Genomic DNA, 22,664 nt, shown 5'->3' on the forward strand with positions numbered 1-22,664 from the left:
GAAAGAATTTTCTTCACTTTCTCCTCTGTTCAGGTCTCCCCCAGTGACTCCACAATACGCTCAGTTACTAGGTTGTTACGCCATCTTGTTAGTGACAGCCAACAGAATGTCACACACGTTGAATGTTAGAGTTCAATTTTTCAGTTTCAGATTTTATGTGATCCACGTCTTTATGTGTAAACTGAAGGCCTGTTTAGATCTTGTATAACTCACTTGTTATTGCCTCTGTTCTGGAGTTTATTGAATCCATAATGACTCTGACAAAGCTTTTAAAGTTTTCCTGTTGCTGTTGTAGCAACACCAAGTCATAAGAGTCCCATATTCGTCGTCTGATTCTGTCTCTGCTCTGGATTTAGGTGGCATTTTACAACACTGTTAACTTGATATCTGACACCTGGCTTCTCTCACAGTTTTCTAGCTTGTGACATTGAAATAATTTATAATTAATAATGTTATAGTAGTCGTAGTGATTCTGTTAAAGCTGCTGTGAAACATGGAGACTGATATCTAACTACATTAGTTGAACAAAATCATGTTCAACTCCTTCACAACATTTTTTAACAATTTTCTTAGTTTTTTTACAAAGTCTCATGAATCCACTGAACAAACCGTGACTAAAAGGTCTGGGTGATATTATACAGAGTGACCTAAAACAGAGTTTAACAGATTTATGTCAGGACTTCTTTGATTACTACCTGTTGCAGTGGTGTTGTGCATTCAGTTGTGTGTTTCTGCAGGAGTTGGAGGACTTTGAAAATGTGTCAGATTTTGAGGTCCTGATGAAGTCATCTCACAGTCATAATGGTCCCAATGGACCCGACAGAGATGAATTCAACAACCACAAAGATTATAACCAAGAGAAGCCCTCCAAGCTCAAACAGCGGTAATCCCTCCATCCTCTCAACAAACCCTTGACTCATTAACATCACATTAATGAGGCTTCAGATTGTTAAATGTTCCTCTTGTGATATTTATCCAAGGTTTTGAACTCTAGCAATCTCTTTCCTCTCTTTCATGGTGTTTATTTCTTAATCCAATCTACCAGGTTGACGCTGAAGAGAAACAAGCCAGACAACAGCTGTCCCTCATCTGCTCGTGTATCGGAGGAGGTGATGGCTGATGACAGAGTTAGCTCTGATTTCCTCATGCAAGCCTCCACTGTAAGACAACTGTCATGATGCGTAGCTCATAAATCCAGTGAGCAAGTGTGGCTTGATTTATAGGAGATGAATGTTTTTTGCTGAACCTGGTTCAAAATGCTCAGTGTGCTTTAACTCCTGTATTGGTTTACATGTGATTGCACCTCTTGCTCTTTCTGCAGTACTACTATTCAGTGCGGATCTTCCCAGGTCAGGAGCCCAGCAGTGTTTGGGTAGGCTGGGTGACTTCTGACTTCCATCAGTACGACCCGTGCTTTGAGCTGCACAAGGTCCGGACTGTCACGGTTACCCTGGGAGATGAAAAGGGCAAAGTTCATGAGAGGTTAGTCAAGTCTCTTGTGGAAGTGTATGGATAGGTTTCTGGGCTGAGTGGCATGTTGCAACAGAGCTGCAGGATTTTGCGTGAGTGTAAGAATGTTTCACCTGTTTATCAGCTTGTTTATGTTTTATCATAGACTTTATGCAAGGTTGGCTGTAGCTACACTAGATGTCATGATAAAGGGTGGATCTGACAGCGAATGGTGGGCTCATGAATGACTTGTCATTAGCCAGTGGGTGTCCTGTGTCCTTCATTTTCTCAGTCACAGCCACACCATAGATGACTGTTAAAACATGTTATGAACTGGGAAACCTCCCATACAGTAGGATATAAGCAATGCTATGAAAAAGCTTTTTAAATGGACATTTTAACATGGGAGTCTGTGGGGATTGATTTGCTTTTGGAGCCAGCCTCAAGTGGCCTCTAGAGGAACTGCAGCTTCTGGAACTTTGGCTTTGATGTCATATTTCTGCCCGTTGCCTCTTGTTTGTGATATTGTGCATCACCAAGCTGAAGTACAACAGGTGAGATAGAATTTGCAGAAAATGTTAAATTTTTGTGATTTATATCGTTATCGGACGATAGATGTCTTATATCGGGATATGAGATTTTGGTCATATTGCACAGCCCTAGTCCAGCTCTACATTTGCACCTAAAGATCAAAGGTCACTCTTTCGAGGATGCCAGTGTTCACAGTTTGGACTGAGAAGACAGATGATTTGAAAGACGTGATACATGTCCACTGTAAATAGACATCATGAACAGAGGTGGTGGCTTAGAACACGAACTGTCAGCCACCTACAATGCAGATTCCTTCCCTGAACACCACTCACATTTTGTGTTAGGTGGCCTAATAGGTCAAATCGTAGGGTGATGCACGGTCTCACAGTGGTAGACCCACTCCCTTTTTCAACCCTGGCTAATGTGATGAAGCACATGATTAACGACCCTCTTAAGGGACAACCCTCATTAAGGGTTAAAGACCTCGGACTCTCCACCATTTGGTTTAAGAACTTGAAGAAGCCTCTTGGATGAGAGTTTAAACATCTTCATGAGTTCCAGTCACTTTCTCTCCAAGCTCCTTAGATTACCTTGCACTCTTTAGTGTCGTTGGGAAAAACACCAGCACACGATATGACCAACTGCATGCACACAGTTTTTGCAATGATGTTTGTGGATTGGAAACGTTCTAGAAACCCTGCATTTGAAAAAAAAAATCCATTGCTCCCTTTATCCATTGCTCCCTGTGGTCGGCATGAAGCTGGACACTCTGGTGACAGTGGCAGAGAAAAGGACATTAAAGAAACTGATGGACATTATGAACAATGCTGGGCATCCTCTGCACACGGCCATTAACAATCAGAAGAGTCTGTTCAGTGACAGGTTGCTTCTCCCCAAGACAAGAACTAACAGACTTAAAAACTCCTTTGTCCCACACGCCATCAAACTGTTTAACTCCTCTCTGGAGGGGAGAGGGAGGGGAAACAGGAGGACAAAGGAGGGGGGAACAACTAAGCTGTAGTGCCTCTTCACCTCACTGTACAATACCTTGTGCAATACTTTTTGTAAATAGTCAACAGTGCAATAGACTCAATACTTGAAATGTGCAATTCACTTGTATTTTTATTTTTTATTCCTATTTATTCTATTTATCCCCTTTGTATATTTTATTTATATTTGTCTCTGTATTTATATATATGTGTGTGTGTGTGTGTGTGTGTATATATATATATATATATATATATATATATATATATATATATATATATATATATATATAACAATTCTGTAACTGTAACTTCGGTCGTTGCTGTGCTTTTTGGAAGTCGAATTTCCCAGAGGAACCCACCCGAGGGATTAATAAAGTTCTATCTTATCTTATCTTATCTTATCTTATCTTATCTTATGCTCACTCTTCCTTAGGGCTTACTAGATGCTGAAGTACTGCGACTAAAACTTAAGGACATCTGCACCAAAAACGCAGTTCCAGATGGCTCTGGCTCAATTATAACCACAGAGCTATAAATAATGCACAAATTATATGTTTTTGCTTCTTTCATCTCTTTGTATGGGATCAGCCCTGGTGACGGATACATCAGTGTGTTACTGTTCCCTCCATTTAGGCTGAAATTGGTCTGACGTTTGAAGCCGGCAGTGCAGGGAACTAAAAACTCCCTTCAAATGTCTTCAATGTAAAGCAATACACCTTTTCTTTTTTATAAATTTAAGGAAAAGAATGTACAGATATTTGTGTGAAAATGTAGGGTTTACAGTAAAAAGTTGTCAGAAAATAAATGGTCAAGTAAAATAGAGATACCTGAAAATTCTTCTTAAGCAGAATAACAAAGTATTTGAACTTCAGCACTTCCCACCCCTCAACTCTATGATGACCTTTCTCACTTGTACTGCCATCTCTTTGGAGCTTATATTCAAAATTAAAGTCAGCAATTAATCTGTGCTACAATACACCGGGGAAGCCTGGATTTTAAGCCTTTTGGGACTGTTATGTTGGACACTGAATTATTATTGACATTCATAACGCACATCTACACCATCATAACATCTTGTTTAGAGCAGCACAACATTTTCCATTAATGTACCGGGCAATCTTAGGAAAACTCACTTTTCTTTATTGCAGCCACCACACACTCCTGTAAAGGCTTACAGACACAAACTGATTCATTCACTAAAATACTTAAACATCGAGAAATGCACAGATCCAGATAAACACATAAACACATGCAAACTACCTCATCCAGAAGATACAGGATGCAGTTAAAGAACGGGGCAGGATGCTAACCCCATGTTGCTCTCGAATGCATTGTTCTGAATATGAGTGTGTGTGTGTGTGCGTGTGTGTCTTAGCTAGAATGCAGTAGAAAAGTGGTACATAGGAACCAGTCCATTTACCATTTAGTCTGAAAAACAAAGGAACTGGCCAATTCAATTTTCAAATAATTTGAAAATAGAGACTACGTATAAAAATAATTAAAGATCTTAAGACGTTCATGCAAAAATTCTATAAAACCCCTCGAATTAAAGCTGAATATCTGCACTTCAGTCACATATTGGTTGTTTGACTTAAAATCCACTGTTGTGATGTACAGAGGCACAACAGAAAATTATGGACCTAACTCTACATTACTTTCCACTTGTGTCCTGCAGCATAAAACGCAGCAACTGTTACATGGTGTGGGGTGGAGAAAGCAGCAGCCCCACTCAGGGGAGGAACAACGGCTTAGAGATTGGCTGCCTGGTTGACACTACAAACGGTCTGCTGACATTCACAGCCAATGGCAAAGAACTCAGCACATACTACCAGGTAAATATGTATGCTTTGATTCCAGGTTTTCATTTTTGTACATCATTTTATTTTTTTATTCTGCAAGAAAATAGGTGCTTTTTTGTTTTTTGAACCAGTTCTGATAAAACCATGTCTCCATCTACAAACACACTATGTTGTCCTCCACCTTTCCTCGCCTACTAATGAACCAGGCATCCACTGACTCATCAAAAAAATACATATATGGATCTCTAAGTTATTAGACATTTAACCAGTTTCTGTAATGTTGCCTCTGTACACCACAGTGTATTCTAAAACAGTGAAGATGTGACTGAAGTGTAGCATTAATCGTTGGAGTTGATTTCAAGCAATGTGATGTACAAAGAAATATGACGCAAGTGAAGGAAGCAATAATTAATGTGCACAACCAACTTAACCTGTCAAGAATTATATAAACTTTGCATGCAAATCATCAGAGTCTTAAAAAGAAGGAATGCACTTCTCAGCACAGCAACACCACAAGAGTCAAGAAATTGTAAAATTATTTCCAGCAGTTTGTGGACTGCTGCTTTCAGTTGACAGGATTTCCAGGTTAGCCTTTGCTGGAAGCTGAAGGTGGGTGTAGTAACATTCCTGCAAAGCATCTTGTGGGATTTCTTGGATTCTAGACTTAAGACAGTCACTGACAAAAGATTTTAATCCAAGTATTAAAATCAATCCTGATATTTCATATCCAATTACTTTTGAGCCCCTGATAATGGGACACTATAAAAATGGCTGTAATTCACTACTCAGGGAATTTGAAACCCACTGAATTAAAGCTAAAATTTTACACTTTGATCACATCTTAATTGTTTGTTTTAAAATCCAGTGTGGTGGTGTACTGAGGCAAAGTAAAAAAAAAAAAAACCTCACTGAATTCAAATAAAGGTCTAAAAGAAAACTGAATGGAATGTAGCTAAGAAATAATCTTAGATTTAAATTAAAACTTAAATCAACAGTTTGGCAGAAATTGCTATCACACTTCCAACAAAATGCAGGTAGCAGTACTGTAGTACTGCTAGCAACTACAGTTGTGGTCACAAGTTAACAGAGAGTCATTGTGGGAAATACTGTGATGGCAATTTTAGGCTTGTGTTGATTTCTTTGAATTGTGGAATGACTGAATAGATTGAAGTTCGAATTTATTTTGGATTTTTAGTGAAAAGATATAAGATCCACTAATATTTGGTTGAATGTCAATTAGCAAGTTACACCTCAACCATACATATTCGTTAGCTACCAGTTCGCTTCTGCCATAATTCTGGATGTTCTGGATATTTGTAACACCCAGTTGTGCCCAAATTTCAACCATCTCGCTTTTCATTTGAGGTCCAGAATTTGGGGACCATCCTCTAGCTCAGGGGTCTCCAACTAAAATAGCAAGAGGTCCACTACCTCCGTCATCCAATCAATCTGGGGTCCGAACCTTTTAAATGAAACGACAAAAATATTTTCTTTAATATTTAACTAACAATATAGATTTGTAACTACTGATCAATAATTCGTACGCTTATTAAATCATCTGCTGAACAGAAAAATGCAATCCAGTTAAAGTACGAATGTTAAACAAAAAACTGTTTAACAATGAAATTATGCAATAATCTACACAACATGTATTGCACATAAACCAACAAGTGCTTTAAACGGCGCAGAAAATATGTTTGACAAACCCAACACAACGTAACTTAGAACATATTCCAGAACAGTGCTGGCTCTCACTTCAGTAGGAGGAACTTGCAGGGACATTTGCAGCTAGCATTTTAAACTTTGGTTGAAATGGGCTCAGTTCAATTCTTAAGCATGCATGCAAATGTTCATTAGTCAGTTGTGAGCGAAGCCTGTCCATTTATCTTTTAATGTCCGATTTTCGTGGACTTTATGCATTTTTGACAAAGCCATTCTTTTTTTACTCACTCTGCACCACAAAGTCACCATTGTACTATCAGCAAGCACTATCTCCCAGGGTTGTAATTTAGCAATCTGTGTTGAGGACCTGCAGTTTTTTCTTCTTTGGTTTTTTTTTTGGTGGTTGGTGGTGCAATACCGCCACCAGCTGGCTTGGAGTGTGGACCAGAATTTTGCTGACCCACATAGCTGCCTCTCACACCTGTTCAAAAGTCAGCCACGCAGCCGGCAGGAGTAAATTACCTAACTACATAGTAAAGGATTAAATGCTTTGCGGTCCAGGCAAAACTCCCTTGGGGTCTGGATTTGGACGTGAGTCCTGGGGTTGGGGACCCCGGCTCTAGCTTAATTGTTCCATCCTCTTTGTTCATTGTAGTAATGCCACAGTCAGCGGAACTACATTAAAGCATGATGCTATCACAATCAGATTTGACAGCTAGTACAGTTTTCTTTGGTGTAAAAGCCCCACTCCACTTCATCTTACTCCTCTGCTTGTGGTCAAATAGCTCAATCTTTGTCTTGTCTGACCACAAAACCTTTATCCAGAAGGCATATATATATATATATATATATATATATATATATATATATATATATATATATATATATATATATATACACACAAACATGTGCATCCAATCCTTTTGTTTTTTTGAAGTCATTAAACACGTATGCTGTATAGTCATTTTACAATGAAAGAAGAACATTTTAAAAACTTGAGGTTACTCTATACCGTAACCACTATTCTCTGATAAATCCCACTGTGGGGAAACTTAAATGGTGGCTGTGAAACTGCTGCCAGGACCAGGAGCTCGTACGTAGGGAGTAGGGAGGTTCAGACACGGGCGTTCGTGGCCCTTTCATAAAATGGCAGACTAGCGGGTGATGCAGGTTGAAATGGCTCTGGGTGAGAGTAAAAGGAAAGGAATTTCCTGTGAGGCGGGCAAATGTGAATGTCAAAATATGGTATTTTAAGGGTCTGTTGATGTAAAGCAATTTCCTGGGCACACTAGAGTGGGATTTGTCAGCATCCTGAATTTGTACGACCTGAGATGCGGCTTTAGTGCCCTTAAGTCCAGTCGGACGCAGTCCTCCACCCTTCTTGGGAACAAGAAAATTCTTTGAGTAAAAGCTGCATCAGCTCTGCTCCTGAGATATTTCTCACAACGTAAATATTTATTTTTTCAAAATTCTGGATGATTCGCCTTTTACAAGAGAGAAAATCACTCTGGAAAATCTGGGAAGGGTGGTTGCAAATTGCAAGCAGTACCCTTGCTCTAATGTCCTCACAACCCACTCTGGTGTAGGGAGAGCTTGCCACCCTTCTGGTCTTGCTGAGAGAGGGCTCAAAGCCAGGCAGCCCACAGTGGAGGGCGCTTTGGCTTCCTCTTGTGGCAGAAACAGGTTCTGCAACCCTGGCCTGTTTTTGCCCAGCATTCATGGGGCTGGGTACCACAAGGAAATGGACCCCAGTGGTGTTTGTGTGTGAGGGCAATATGTTTTCAACATGTTTTCTGTGTTTTTCACAAACTTTTCCTGTGCCCTGGATGCACTTGATGAGTTTTTAATAAACTGTGTGTGCTAGTGAGACTGTGACCCTTGACTCAGCTGAAAAGCATCTTGTCGTCTCTTTATTGGAATGTGCACTGCGTGATCTAAAATCGGGTCCCAGGCAGAAGACACTTCTTCAAATGGGCTCTGGAACTGGGTCCTGAAGGGAACACAGAGCATGTGCTGGTCCAGCTCATCCATGGGGGATGTTAGGTGGTCAGCTTCTTCTTGTGGTCTGAACAGCAGGCAGGATGTGCTTCCTAGGCCAGTGGGTTCTGCAATTCCAGAGGAACTCGGCAATGAGGGATTTTTAAATGTCTGCATGGCAGCTGGATGACCCCCAGGAAAGGAAGCCCAAGAGTCACCTCTGCTGCTGAGGATAAATTCATCTGAGTCACCAGCCTCAGAAATCACAAGTTAACCTCAGATTAGAGCCCAGATAGATGCCACACAGAGTTCCAGTAGCAGACACATCTCTACATCAACTGTTCAGAGTGTGTGAATCAGGCCTTTATGGTCAAATAGCTGCTAAGAAACCACGACTAAGGAAAAGCAACAAGCAGAAGAGATTTGTATGGGCCAAGAAACACAAGGAATGGACATTAGACCAGTGGAAATCTGTGCTGTGGTCTTTCAAGCATGACCCCTCGTGTGGGGCGTGGTGGAAGCTAACACGCTCTCCAACTTGGCTTTATGGTGAAAAGTAGGCAAACTAAAAACGTGAGTCATGCTAGCGCCCGGTGACCAAGCTGTTAGCTTGCTTGAATAGACTGTTAAGCTAGCACTCACGTTAGCAGTCAGGAGAGATGGGGCTTCTAAGAAGTTAGAAGAGGAATTTGAATGACACTGCGTCACATCCTTTTATAGGGAGGAGGGCGGGACCTCCCTGATGACATAGAGGCTTCTGAGGACAATCCCGCGAGAGCATTCCCCATAGTGAGACACCAAAGCAAATGTTTGAAAGAGACCATGACATTCCTATGATGAATGTATGCAAACTTCTGACCACAACTGTAGGTTCAAATCTACTTTGTGTGTCTCAGGCATGTCTCATACTGCACACTCAGTATTACCAGCACAACAACACTAAATCTGACACTCTGACTGCACACTGTGTCTCAAAATTTCAGAGTGCAGCAGTTATGGACTTTGACAGATCACCTCAGCATTTATAGGTAATTTTAGAAACTTTTCCCATGCACAGGTGGAACCCAGTACTAAGCTGTTCCCCGCAGTCTTTGCAAAGGCCACAAGTCCTAATGTCTTCCAGTTTGAACTGGGTCGTATTAAGGTGAGCACACACACACACACACACACACACACACACACACACACACACACACACACACACACACACACACACACACACACACACACACACACACACACACATCAAAAACAAAAAGGGAAGAACTGAGAGAATGACTCTTGGTAAAATAATTAATAAAAGAGACTGATCACTGAAAACAACTTCATTTATATGCAAATGGTCAATGGTAACACCATAAGTGAAGACCAAGTCAAAAGGGGTGTTCTGCTGTGTGAGTGGGCCCTGAAACATGTTAAATGAAGTTAAACAAGTCCATTATTGTCAGCAGCTTCTTAGTAGATATATATATATAGAGAGAGAGATGTATATAGATAGATATATATAGATATGTATGTATTTGGTCATTATCCAACTTTTTCTCTGTGTCCTGTCAGAATGTGATGCCTCTATCAGCTGGTCTGTTTAAGAGTGAGAAGAAGAACCCAGTTTCCCAATGTCCTCCACGGCTGCACGTACAGTTTCTTACTCCTGTTTTATGGAGTCGTGTTTCCAACCACTTCCTTAAGGTAACAGTGTCTTACTATAGTTCTGCATTACTATTACAGACCCGGGACACAAACCTGCCACCTGCAAACTCATGCAGAGTGTGTACACTATCCGCCCTTCATAAGCATCTCATATAATAAAGCACTACTTTTAAATTAAATCTCATGCCACTGGCATGACTGATTATTTCCCCTTAAATTGTGCCACATTTGTAAGGAAAACACATGTGTGGTTTGCGCTGCAGAGTTTAGTATGTGGATTTTACCCATGAAAAACTTGTCAAATCTTCTCTGGTAAAAAGAGCTTAATAGTCTAAGGCAGCTTTTCAAGTAATGGCCCATTTTATAGTCCATTTCTATGTCATCTGTCATAGAGACTCAAATGGCATTAAATATAATATCATGTGAAAAAAAAACATTTGCCCCGTTGCTGATTTCTTATTTATTTCCCTTCTTTTTTTTTTAACATATTTAATATATGGTTAAGCTCCAACACATTTTAATATTAGACAAACATAACCCAGGTAAATCCAAAATATTTGCAGTAATAACTGGTTGTGCCATCCTTGGCCATAAATCTGTCAAAGCACTATGAAGGAATTTTAGCAAAGTGTTCATTTGTATATATTTTTTTTCATTTAGACTTGGAATTGATGGTGTGCTTGGGATCATTGTCCTGCTGACGACATACAGATCTATTTCGAATTAACTGATGATCCCGTTATGTCTTTGCACGGCTTTCACGAGTGCATGCACGAGGTCAAAAATTGGCTCGCAGGTAATTCTCTTATTCTAAATGACGGGAAAACTGAAATTATCGTGTTTGACAATAGTATCCCCCATGGCCAACTCCGTGATGGCCAACACCCCGATCCAGCAGCTGAATCATCTTTAGGAGACAGTCCTGGCACTTATTGGATTTTTTGGGTGCCCTGAAGCCTTCTTCAGAACAATTGAACCTCTTTCCTTGAAGTTCTTGATGATCTGATAATCCGATGATCCAGTTGATTTAGGTGCGATCTTAGTAGCAACAACATACTTGCCTGTGAAGGCCTTTACATGCAACACATTGATGGCTGCCTATGTTTCAAGCATCACCCTTCTTTGTAACGCATCCAGTCTGCTATTCTAATTCATCACCAATATTTGTGTCATTCTCAAAACTTTTGGCCACGACTGTATATACCAAAATATTCTAAAATCAAAACTGAGGCCATTTTTCTGATAGGTAAAGCTTGGCCGAACAACGTGTATGTCAGGAATGCAAAGGCAGGACGATGGATATGGTGTTAAACTGAGGGTTCCCCTTCAGTGATGGAAAGGAGCGGAGGTTCATATCCCAGTGAAACCTCAAACAGTGACACTGGCTGGCTGAGGAGGTCATCAATTTATGGGCATATTCCACCCATGACAGCTGAGAGCTCCAGTGGGACTGTTAAGAAGAAACCACACAACATAGAGCTGCCTCCAGCTCCTGGTTGGCCCTCTCTGCCTGCCCGTTGGTCTGGGAAAGACTCACTTGGGCCGCCAGAACAGAGCAAAAGCTCCTTTCAAACCCATGATGTGAACTGTGGACCCCAATCGGACACAATGTCTTGAGCTATGCCAAGGCAGAACAATGAACAGTCAACAGCTTTGCTGTCTCCAAGGGGATGGGAAACCTGGGCAGAGCAATGAAATGTGCAGCTTTAGAAAAACAATCCACAATGGTCCATATGGTGGCATTACCTGAGGATGGTGGTAGTCCACTTATGAAATCCAGGGCGATGTGCGACCAGGGTCTCCTGGGAATAGGCAGGGACCTGAGAAACCCAACTGGTGGAGAGTTGGAGGCCTTATAATGCACACAGGTATAACGAGCAGAAACAAAATCCTGGACATCTCGAGCTAGTGACGGTCACCAGAACAAGCGTTACATCAGTGTTATTGTGCGGTTCTTATCCACAGTTAAACTTAGCAGAGTGGGCCCACTGAATCCCTTTGCTGCGCACTGCGGTGGTTATGTATAGTCAGTTAGGAGGGCCCGTTCCAGGGTCGGGTTTTTCCCACTCTGCGTTTCTCATTAGACCTTCAGTCTCCCATGTGAGGGCCCCTATGATGCAGGCTGCAGGCAGGATGGTCGGATTGAACCGAGTGAAGAACAGGGCCCACCTGGCTTGGCAATAGTTGAGGCGCTTCACCGTTTGCAGGTACTTGAGGTTTTTGCGGCCTTTACAGATGATCAGTGGCTGCTCCGTCCCTTTTAGCCAGCACCTCCATTCCTCCAAGTCGAGCTTTATGGCCAGCAATTCTCGATCTCCCTCGTCATAGTTCCGCTCAGCCTGAACGAGAGAAATATGCACATGGGTGAAGCTTACCCCCAGAGTGCTGGGATAACACCGCTCCAACTCCCAGATCCGACGTGTCCACTTCTACTATGAATGGCTGAGATAGGTCTGGTTGCAGCAAGATGGGCATGGAGGCAAACTTATTGTTGAGTTCGGAGAATGGTTGCTGCGCCACAGGAGCCCACTGGAAAGGAACTTTGGGAGAGGTTAAACATGCGAAGGGCAGAGCAATGCCACTGAAATCATTGCTGTAGAAATTTACAAAGCCCAGAAACCTCTGCAGCTGCTTATGGGTCTGGGGCTCCGGCCATTCTACCACTGCCTTAATTTTAGCTGGATCCACCTGCAGCTGGCCCTGGTAAATGGCCTGTATTTGTATAGCGCTTTACTAGACCCTAAGGACCCCAAAGCGCTTTACACATCCAGTCATCCACCCATTCACACACTGGTGATGGCAGGTACATTGTAGCCACAGCCACCCTGGGGCTCACTGACAGAGGCGAGGCTGCCGGACACTGGCGCCAGCCGGACCCTCTGACCACCACCAGTAGGCAACGGGTGAAGCGTCTTGCCCAAGGACACAACGACCGAGACTGTCGGAGCTGGGGCTTGAACCGGCAACCTTCCGATTACAAGGCAAACTCCCAACTCTTGAGTCACGATCGCCCCATCCCTGTTCCACAATGAACCCCCCAAAAAGCGACAGACTGAACTTGGAACTCACATTTTAGAAATATAACAGGGAGGTATTGAAAGCTGTTTTCCACTCATCCCCTTCCTTGATCCTTACTAAATGATAGGCATTCCTTAAATCCAATTTTGTGAAAATGGTGGCTTCTTGTAACAGTTCAAAAGCAGAAGATAACAATGGCAGGGGATACTTGTTCTTTATCGTTATTTTGTTTGGAGGGACTTGGCCTTTTTCTCCACAATGAAGAACCCCGCCCTGAGTGGGGACTTGGAAGGGCGGATTATTCCAGCTGCCAGAGAATCACTGATTTAGTGTTCCATGGCCTCCCATTTCGGCTTAGAAAGACTGTACAGGTGACTGGTGGGGAGTGGTGCCCTCAAGAGCAGATCAATTCCACAGTCATATGGTCTCTGCGGAGGAAGTGAGAGAGCCAAGTCCTTGCTAAATACTTCAGCTAGGTCATGGTAAACTGCAGGAGGCACCGTAGGGGTCAGTTGCAATATGTGCTGGGCTGATGGGATGGGGTGGGTATCCAATATCCCTTTCGCCTGCATCAACTCCCACCTCCAACAGAGTTAGACAGCATTCCGAGGGAGACTGGGGACACTGAGTCCAAATGGTCCACGTTCAGGACCAAAACTGCTGAAGCTGCTGCACTGAGTTGTGGCCGCAAGGTGGTTGGTGCCTGTCATGCACCAACCACCGAACCACATGTCGAACCAGATGGTCAACCCCAGAGGGGAAGGGAACCATCAGCCATGGAAGGAGTCCTATTGAGCTTGGTTAGCCTGAAGGACTTCGGAAGTAGCCGGTGGGTACCAACAGGCCAAGCAGAACGGGGCAGTGGCTGAAGCAAATACTTGAGTTTGGGTGTTTCCTCTAAGGAAGACGTGTCAGTGGGATTAAGGAAATCTGCGAAGCATTCCTTCCAACACCCGACAATGTCCTCAGTCGAAGTCAGCAGCACATTTGACCATGTCCCTTGGGGAGTCCTGTGGGAGGTGCTTAGGCTGCTGCCCTGTGACCTGGTCCCAATTAAGAGGAAGAAAATAGATGGAGGGATGGATTTTTATTGTGGGATTTAAATAAATTCATTTCCACCACCTGGCTGGGGCCTTTCTGTGTGGAGTTTGCACATTCTTCCTGAGTTTGTGTGGGTTCTCTCTGGGTACTCCAGCTTCCTTCCACAGACATGCAGTTAGTCGGGCTAGGTTAATTGGCCAGTCTAAATTGCCCGATAGGTAACGGTTTTCTGTCTCTATCTATGGTAGCTGGGATAAGCCGTTCATGGATGGATGGATAAATATCTTTTCATATAGAGTTTTCTGTAGTACTGAAAAATAATCTCAAATGTAGCGTATGTTGTGTATGACTTTTGTCCAGGTCTCAGTATCCAGAGCAAATGATCGACATGGCTGGCTGGTGCAGTGTAACAAACCTCTGCAGTTCATGTCTCTGCACATACCTGAGGAGAACAGGTACAGTCCACACAGCTAAACACACACACCTTTTCATCCTTCCTCCCTCACATTTCTCATGCAGTGTGTACCTTTCTGTTGCTCAGGTCGTTGGATATCCTGGAACTGTCAGAGCAGAAGGACTTATTAAAATTTCACTACCATACCCTCAGACTGTACTCTGCCATCTGTGCTCTGGGAAACAACCGAGTAGCTCATGCCCTCTGCTCCCACGTGGATGAGGCACAGCTCCTTTACGCTATAGAGAATAAATATATGCCAGGTAACAGACACACTGCTTATAAAGCATATTCTCATTCTCAATTTTCTATATAGTAAACCTACTTTATAGAAACTCTTGAATTTTTTTCTGAATCTATGTCTATTTCTCAGCGTTAGCCTTATAAAATACTGTTCCAATTGTCTGAGTAAAACCACAACCCTTAATCGGACAGCTGGTTAAGAATATGAATAGTGTAATTTTTTTTCATTTCATTTAATTTTTTGACCTTGGCACCTTAGATAGTCCATAAAACAATAAACATAAGAAGAATTAATATGTGCAATAGTACTGAACATGATAAAGAAGCATGTAAACGTTACAGGGCAGACGTCAAACCTGTTCTGTCTGTCCTCACAGGTCTTCTTCGTGCTGGCTACTATGACCTCCTCATCGACATCCACCTGAGCAGCTATGCTACAGCTCGCCTCATGATGAACAATGAGTACATTGTTCCCATGACCAATGACACAAAGAGCATCACTCTGTTCCCAAATGAAAAGAAGAAACATGGCCTGCCAGGCATTGGACTCAGCACCTCTTTGAGACCCAGAATGCACTTCACATCCCCAAATTTTGTTTCCAGGCCCGGACCATCGTGCTTTAACAACGGCAACAGTGGATCAGGAGATTGTTTCCAGTACAGCCCTGAATTCCCCTTAGATATACTGAAAGTTAAAACCATTGAGATGTTGACAGAGGCAGTACGGGAGGGAAGCATGCACGTACGGGACCCAGTAGGAGGAAGCACAGAGTTTCTATTTGTTCCACTCATCAAGCTGTTATATACTATGCTCATCATGGGCGTTTTCCAAAACGGAGATCTGAAGAATATCCTCCGACTGATTGAACCTTCTGTGTTCTGTGAACGACGCAATAAGCAGGATGCACTTTGCATGGAGTTGGAGGTGCTAAAGAAGGGTGAAGCCGAAGGAGGAGGAAAGGAGGGAGTGCTGAATGTCCCCAAAGAAGGACTGTTAGAGATGAAGCTGCCAGAGCCTGTAAAACTCCAGGTGACACTAAGTAGAAACTCCCAGTTTGGAAATGCATTTCTTATATAGAAATTCACTGTTGTTTACCATTTTTGTTTGCTAAGGTAAAGGTCATATTCTGTTTATATTTCAGTTGGGATTATTATAGTTATTCCAACTAGTAACTAGGACCCTCCATGTGCATGCAAGGAAATCTCGAGACCGAGGAAGACCCAAAGCGTAGAACTGAACAGGCATCAGTGACAACTGATACAACTTTCATTAACTCACATATTACCTGACCTAAGTGATTTTACAGACTGTGTAGAGGTCATGCCGAAATAGGAATCCCTACATGAAGTAGTGTGTGTAAAAGGACATTAGCTATAAGCTGATGTGATCAGCACTGAGGTCAGCTTCTCTGGCTGTGATAACAAAGCTGTAGAAAGCAACAAAGTAAAAAAAACATAGCTTATGACAAATCTTGAGACATTTTATCATAGACATCCAGGTGCCAAGATGGTGTGAGCAGTATACTGAAATTAAATCAGAATATTCAACAATCCAATGTAAGCACATGGTTCTGGTTTCTTGGAAAAACACAACACAAGTGCAAAGACAGAAGAAGAATTTCAGTTGTGCAAAAGTCTCAATCAGACATGGGAGCAAAGGTAAATATATGTTGTGCAGTTCTTTTTCTAACTTCGCTCGGTGTTTCACTATGGGAATCGCCTCGGCGTGACCAACTACGGAAGCTCCAATGACACCACGTCTGTCTATGACAGACCTGTCGAGCCGTGCTCAGGGCTCCGCCCCCTCGTACTAACACGGCCGACCAGCTCCTCCTAACTCATTCTCGCTTTCTTCCCGTGAGAAACTACTTTGAGCTCCCTCAGCGCATCCAGGCTAACTTGATTAGCTGCTTAACAGTTCTCAGGCGTCCCGTGTAGGAGTACGTCGCCGAACGCAGTTTTTCCGGTTCCAGTTTGGATCGTGCTGAGTAAGTCCTTCGAAAGAAGTGTACTTAGAGTTGCACTGTGGAATAGAAACCGCGTCAGGCGAGCTGTCCCAGCGGTTCCTGGTTTTAGTTAGCGAGGTAGCTGACGTTGTGTGACTCGGGCTAACGCGTTACGGCGAGCTGTTCGTTCAGTGTCCGGCTAGCATTAACTTGTTAGCAGGCCACGAACCACATTAGCGTCTCACTAGCATTAGCTTGTTGGTCGACCTAGGGTTCGGTTAGCATTAAGTTGCTAACGATATTGGCTAGCGGAGTGCAGCTAACGTGTCACGACGAGCTGACTCCCGCCGCGACTAGATCGGCTTTAACACCCGCTGCTAGTCCTAGCTACTTACGGGCTAACGTGTCGAGACGAGCCTGGTGTAGCCTAGTCTCACCCCTTTCCGCTTACCATGTCTACGGCTCCTACTCCCACCAAAAGGTCGGAGCCGAAGGCTAAAGAGGCTGCATCCCGCCCGTGCCCCGCATCATGCGGTGCCACCATCTCGGGCAGGGACCCTCATCCAATGTGCATCGTCTGTATGGGTGCCAAGCATGCTCAGGCTTCACTGGCGGACCCTCAGGGATGCCCACACTGTGCTTTGATGCCAGAGAAAGTCCTGGAAAGGAGGCTGAGAGTAGCAGTAACGAACAGTCAGGACCCCTGCCTGTCGGCTGCTACTGCTACGAGCGATATCCGTCATCCGCGAGCCTCCACAAGCTGGGCGGACATGATGGAAGAAGAGTCCCCGCTCATGCCCCCATCGTTCGAGGACCTCCTCGATCAAAACGTGGGCGAGCCGGGTGGCGAGGACGCGGAGGGCGATGCCGACTCCGACCTCCTCGACCTGGAGGACATGGATGAGGAACAGGAGGATGACTCTACCTTTCCTCCCCAGCAGTCCAGGCCACCGAGTGGGGCTGAAGTTGCACCCCTGGTGGACAGCAATTTGTACGAGGTCTGCAAACGGGCTGCTGCCAAGCTAGGCATCCCATGGCCAGCCGCCCAGGATGCCGAAGGGGCAGAACGCGACCTGTATGACGGCAAGAGGCTCCCACCAGCCTTGCCGCCATCAAAGCAGCTTCTGCCAGCAGTCCCAGCCTGCATGAAAGAAATGAGTCGCTATTGGTCAAGCCCTTTTAAAAGCAAGCTTCCGACCAAGAGCTGCTCTAAGCTTGAGATCCAGGGGATGGGTGAACTGGGGCTGACTGAACCCCCAGCAGTGGAGCCTTCAGTGGCGTATCACCTTCACCCTAACCGCAGGACAGTCTCAGCTTCTTCTAGCATTTCTTTGCCCAACAAGATAGATCGCCTCACGGCATCTATTTATCAAAGGACGTACAAATATGCTGCACAGTCAGTATGCTCGCTTAATGCAGTCACACTGCTATCAGCATATCAGGCAGAAATTCTGGAAGACATGGGCCGTCAGCTTGACTCGGGTTCCCCGAACCCAGCCCTCTGGGATGAAATCTGCGTGGTTAATGATCTCATTCTTCGCTCCTCCAGGGGAGCAGTCCAAGGGTGTGGTCGCGTTATGGGCCTTGCAGTCTCGGGTGAGAGAGCCTTGTGGCTAAACCTGTCAGGCCTGGGTGATGCTCAGAAGGCTGAGGTCATGGATGCAGCCTATGACCCCACCAAGGGTCTCTTTGGCCCAGCCCTGGAGAGAATGAGAGAAACAAGCACCCGCAGAAAGCAGGAGGGTGAAGCATTCAATCTCTGCTTACCCAGAAAACCTAACTCTCAGCCCCAGCAGGTGCCAAGAGCTGGCTTTGCAGCAACAGCAGCAGCTGTGAGAGGGAGACAGAGTGGGGTCAGAATGCAGAGAGGAGCAGGAGGCCAGCAGGGTGCCCACCAGGCCAAGGTAGAGAACCGAAGACCTTGGGGCAAGCATTCCTTTGCAGCAGTTGCTGCAAAGAACAAGCCGTCACACCCCGGAGAGGGGAAAAAGAAGCGGTCAGCCTAGCACACCTGCAGCATTCTGTGTCACCCCTCTTATCTTCCCCAAAGAGAAGGAAGGTGTTAGAAGGGGTAACCAAATCACTCCAAAGTTCAGGGTCTCCGGAAGTTTCCAGTTCACCAGGAGCACTCTCTCAGTCTCCTCCTCCAGTTCAGGGAGGACAGACTTGTGGACAAATGGCGCAGTGTCACCAAACACTTCTAAGCACTCTGTCTGTGTCACCAAGCACTGCCCAGAGTCACCAGACACTTCACTGTGGTTTGGGGGTAACAAAAGAAATAAAACGTGCATTTCTGCAGCCAGGCAGTTTGCCAAGGGCATGTCCCCCCAGTTTCAAAATAAAAGCAAAAGAAAATCACTGCAATTTTTCTTTGTTCCCAGCGGGGGGAGCTCATGCTCTTCCCGAGGGGGAGAGCCCCAACTCCTTCCGGGAGACAGGGGTGACGTCACGCTACCGCTTCTTCAGAGGCCCGCTCGCAGCGCGGCCGGAGCGGTGGCGCGCATGCGCAGTTCATCCCTGGGTCTTGTCAACCATTTCCCATGGTTACAGACTACAGTTTGCGGCAAAACCACCGAGATTCGGCGGAGTGTTAGCTTCTGTGGCCAGTCGCGATTCAGCGAATGTGCTGGAGGAGGAAATATCCTCCCTGTTACACAAACAGGCGATCGGAGCGGTTCCGAGCGAAGAAGCTCAGCAGGGCTTTTACTCCCGCTATTTCCTCATCCCGAAAAAGGACGGAACGTCGCTCCGTCCTATTCTGGATCTGCGTGTGTTAAACAAGCATTTGAGAAAGTACACGTTCAGAATGCTCACACACAAGACGCTTTGTCGCTCAATTCACACAGGCGATTGGTTTGTTACAATCGACCTATCAGACGCATATTTTCACATCGCCATTTATCCTCCACACAGGAAATATCTCAGGTTCGCTTATCAGAGCGTAGCGTACGAGTTTCAAACTATCCCATTCGGGCTATCCTTAGCTCCGAGGGTGTTCAGCAAATGTGTGGAGGCAGCGCTGTCTCCGTTAAGGAACAGCGGCATCAGAATATTTTCTTACATAGACGATTATCTAATATGCTCACGATCGCGAGAGCAGGCGATCAAAGACTCCGAGGTGGTGGTGAATCACCTCACGGAGCTTGGGTTCACTATCAACCTGGAAAAGAGCCACTTGGAACCCGCACAGTCTACAGAGTATCTGGGACTCAGAATAGACTCCATCTCTTATCGCACTTTCAGAGCGGAGGATCGCATCCTTCACTCACTGTCTTTCCCGTTTTCAGCTGGGGAAAGTCGTGCGGTTCCGACTCTGTCTCCGCCTCCTCGGCCTCATGGCCTCGGTGATATCGGTGGTACACTTGGGGCTGCTTATGATGAGAGATTTTCAGCGGTGGGTCGCTTCTCTGCAGCTGTGCCCTCGCCGACATCTCAGTCGTGGTGTAAAAATAACGCAGCCGTGTATCGCGGCTCTCCGGCCCTGGAGGAGCCCGACAGCTCTCGCGGCGGGGGTACCGCTCGGGGCAGTATCATCCAGGGTGACGCTGACCACAGATGCATCCCTGTCAGGTTGGGGTGCAACTATGATGGGCAGAGCAGTGAATGGCGTTTGGTCACAGAGACTCACTCTGAATCACATAAATGTGCTGGAGCTCCGCGCGGTGCTCCTAGCCTTACGGCATTTTCTGCCGTATCTCCGGGGTCAACATGTTTTAGTGAAAACAGACAACTCCACTGTAGTTGCTTATATCAACCGCCAGGGCGGCACCCGTTCCCGGCAGCTACACAGGTTAGCCAGGGAAATAATTATGTGCAGCAGCACTCGGCTCCTCTCCCTTCGGGCAACTCACGTGCCAGGAATTCTGAACAGGGGGGCGGACCTCCTGTCCAGAAGAAATCCACTGTTCGGAGAATGGAGGCTTCACCCACAGGTGGTGGAGCAGATTTGGCAGAGATACGGCCGGGCTGCCGTAGATCTCTTCGCCTCGCGAGAAAACACACAGTGCCCCCTGTTTTTCTCCCTGTCAGACGCACACGCGCCACTGGGCGTGGATGCGCTGGCCCATCCTTGGCCAAAAACTCTGCTGTATGCTTTCCCTCCCCTCAGCCTGATCTCCCCAACACTGATCAGAGTGAGGGATCAGGGGCTGTCTCTGATTTTAATAGCTCCACGGTGGCCATCCAAACACTGGATAGCAGAAATCATCCAGCTTCTGGTGGACGAGCCATGGGCACTCCCCATCCGCAGGGACCTACTGTCTCAGGCGCAGGGGGAGATATACCATCCCCATCCAGACCAGGTTGCTCTCTGGGCCTGGCCCGTGAAAGGTGGAATTTGAAGGCAGCAGGCATGCCTCCGAAGGTTATTGAAACCATTCAGAATGCCAGAGCCTCCTCCACCCGTTCCATTTACAGCAGTAAATGGCGTGTTTTTGAAGAGTGGTGCCATGAAAAGCAGATTATCCCTTTTCAGTGTTCAGTGGTGGAGCTGTTGTGTTTTCTTCAAGACTTGCTGGACAAAAGGAAAGCTTTTTCCACTATAAAGGTCTATTTAGCAGCTATTTCAGCCTGCCACGTGGGGTTTGGTGATAAACCTGCTGGGCAGCACCCCCTTGTAGGTCGCTTCATGAGAGGGGCGCGTCGAACGCTCCCAGTTTCTAGACCACTGGTCCCTTTATGGGATCTGTCAGTCATTTTAGACGCCCTCTCCCACCACCCCTTTGAGCCTATTGGGGCAGTGGGGTTGAAGTTTCTCTCTCTTAAAACCACTCTGCTGTTGGCTCTAACCACAGCCAAGTGAGTTAGTGAATTACAGGCTCTGTCTATTCACCCCTCTTGTCTACAGTTGGCCCCGGGACTCACTAAAGCACTCCTGAGGCCTAACCCAGCCTTTGTCCCTAAAGTGTTGGAAACATCATACAGGTGCCCTACAGTAGAGCTCCTAGCTTTTCACCCCCCTCCATTCTCTTCCGAGAGGGAGCAGAGGCTGAACACTTTGTGCCCTGTCCGGGCCTTGGGGACTTATGTTGACAGAACAGCTGGATTCAGGAAGTCGGATCAGCTGTTTGTTTCCTGGGCCTCCCCTCACAAGGGCAGGCCCGTATCACGCCAGAGACTAGCTCATTGGATTGTAGAGGCCTTAGCTCTGGCTTATAGCTGTAAGGGCTTGCAGGCCCCCCCGGGACTCCGAGCACACTCCACTAGGGGTGTGGCCACATCCTGGGCGTTGTTCAGAGGTGTATCAGTCCAGGATATTTGTGCGGCAGCAAGCTGGGCTACGCCGCACACGTTTGTCCGGTTTTATCGGCTGGATGTTGCACAGTCATCCCTGGCTCAGACGGTGCTGGATTCTGGTGCCTCAGGTTCGACCTGAGATCCTGGAGTAGCACTGGAGAGTAGCTTCGGGAGCTGGCGCAATCCGGGAGTGGGCCATATCTCCCATAGTGAAACACCGAGCGAAGTTAGAAAAAGAACGTTGGGTTACTTAACGTAATCCCTGGTTCTTTGATAACAGAGTGAGGTGTTTCACCAACACTTCCCTCCTTGCTTAGGCACGGAAAGAAATCTGCTTGGAATGAGTTAGGAGGAGCTGGTCGGCCGTGTTAGTACGAGGGGGCGGAGCCCTGAGCACGGCTCGACAGGTCTGTCATAGACAGACGTGGTGTCATTGGAGCTTCCGTAGTTGGTCACGCCGAGGCGATTCCCATAGTGAAACACCTCACTCTGTTATCAAAGAACCAGGGATTACGTTAAGTAACCCAACGTTATGCATCATCGAAGTACCGGAGAAATGATAATAACTTAATACATCACATACCATAAAGGCCCTTTCACATAGAATTATTAAATAATACGGTCGTCTTTTCCAAGTCCCTGTTAGTAAATGATTTAATAATTGATCAAC

At 45.5% G+C, this 22,664-nt stretch overlaps 1 protein-coding gene across 1 annotated transcript in view; it reads left to right on the forward strand.

Moving 5' to 3' along the window:
• ryr2a (ryanodine receptor 2a (cardiac)) overlaps positions 1 to 22,664 on the forward strand; it is a 316,621-nt gene that overhangs the window by 147,750 nt on the left and 146,207 nt on the right. The window contains exons 31-39 of the mRNA XM_080872616.1: positions 738 to 883; positions 1,046 to 1,160; positions 1,322 to 1,482; positions 4,645 to 4,801; positions 9,465 to 9,551; positions 9,965 to 10,096; positions 14,477 to 14,571; positions 14,658 to 14,833; positions 15,191 to 15,843. Of these exons, the coding sequence (XP_080728742.1) occupies positions 738 to 883; positions 1,046 to 1,160; positions 1,322 to 1,482; positions 4,645 to 4,801; positions 9,465 to 9,551; positions 9,965 to 10,096; positions 14,477 to 14,571; positions 14,658 to 14,833; positions 15,191 to 15,843 (1,722 nt within the window). The remainder of the gene's footprint in view (positions 1 to 737; positions 884 to 1,045; positions 1,161 to 1,321; positions 1,483 to 4,644; positions 4,802 to 9,464; positions 9,552 to 9,964; positions 10,097 to 14,476; positions 14,572 to 14,657; positions 14,834 to 15,190; positions 15,844 to 22,664) is intronic.

The sequence above is a fragment of the Rhamphochromis sp. 'chilingali' genome (genome assembly GCF_963969265.1).
Source record: "Rhamphochromis sp. 'chilingali' genome assembly, chromosome: 22".
Lineage (NCBI taxonomy): Eukaryota > Metazoa > Chordata > Actinopteri > Cichliformes > Cichlidae > Rhamphochromis > Rhamphochromis sp. 'chilingali'.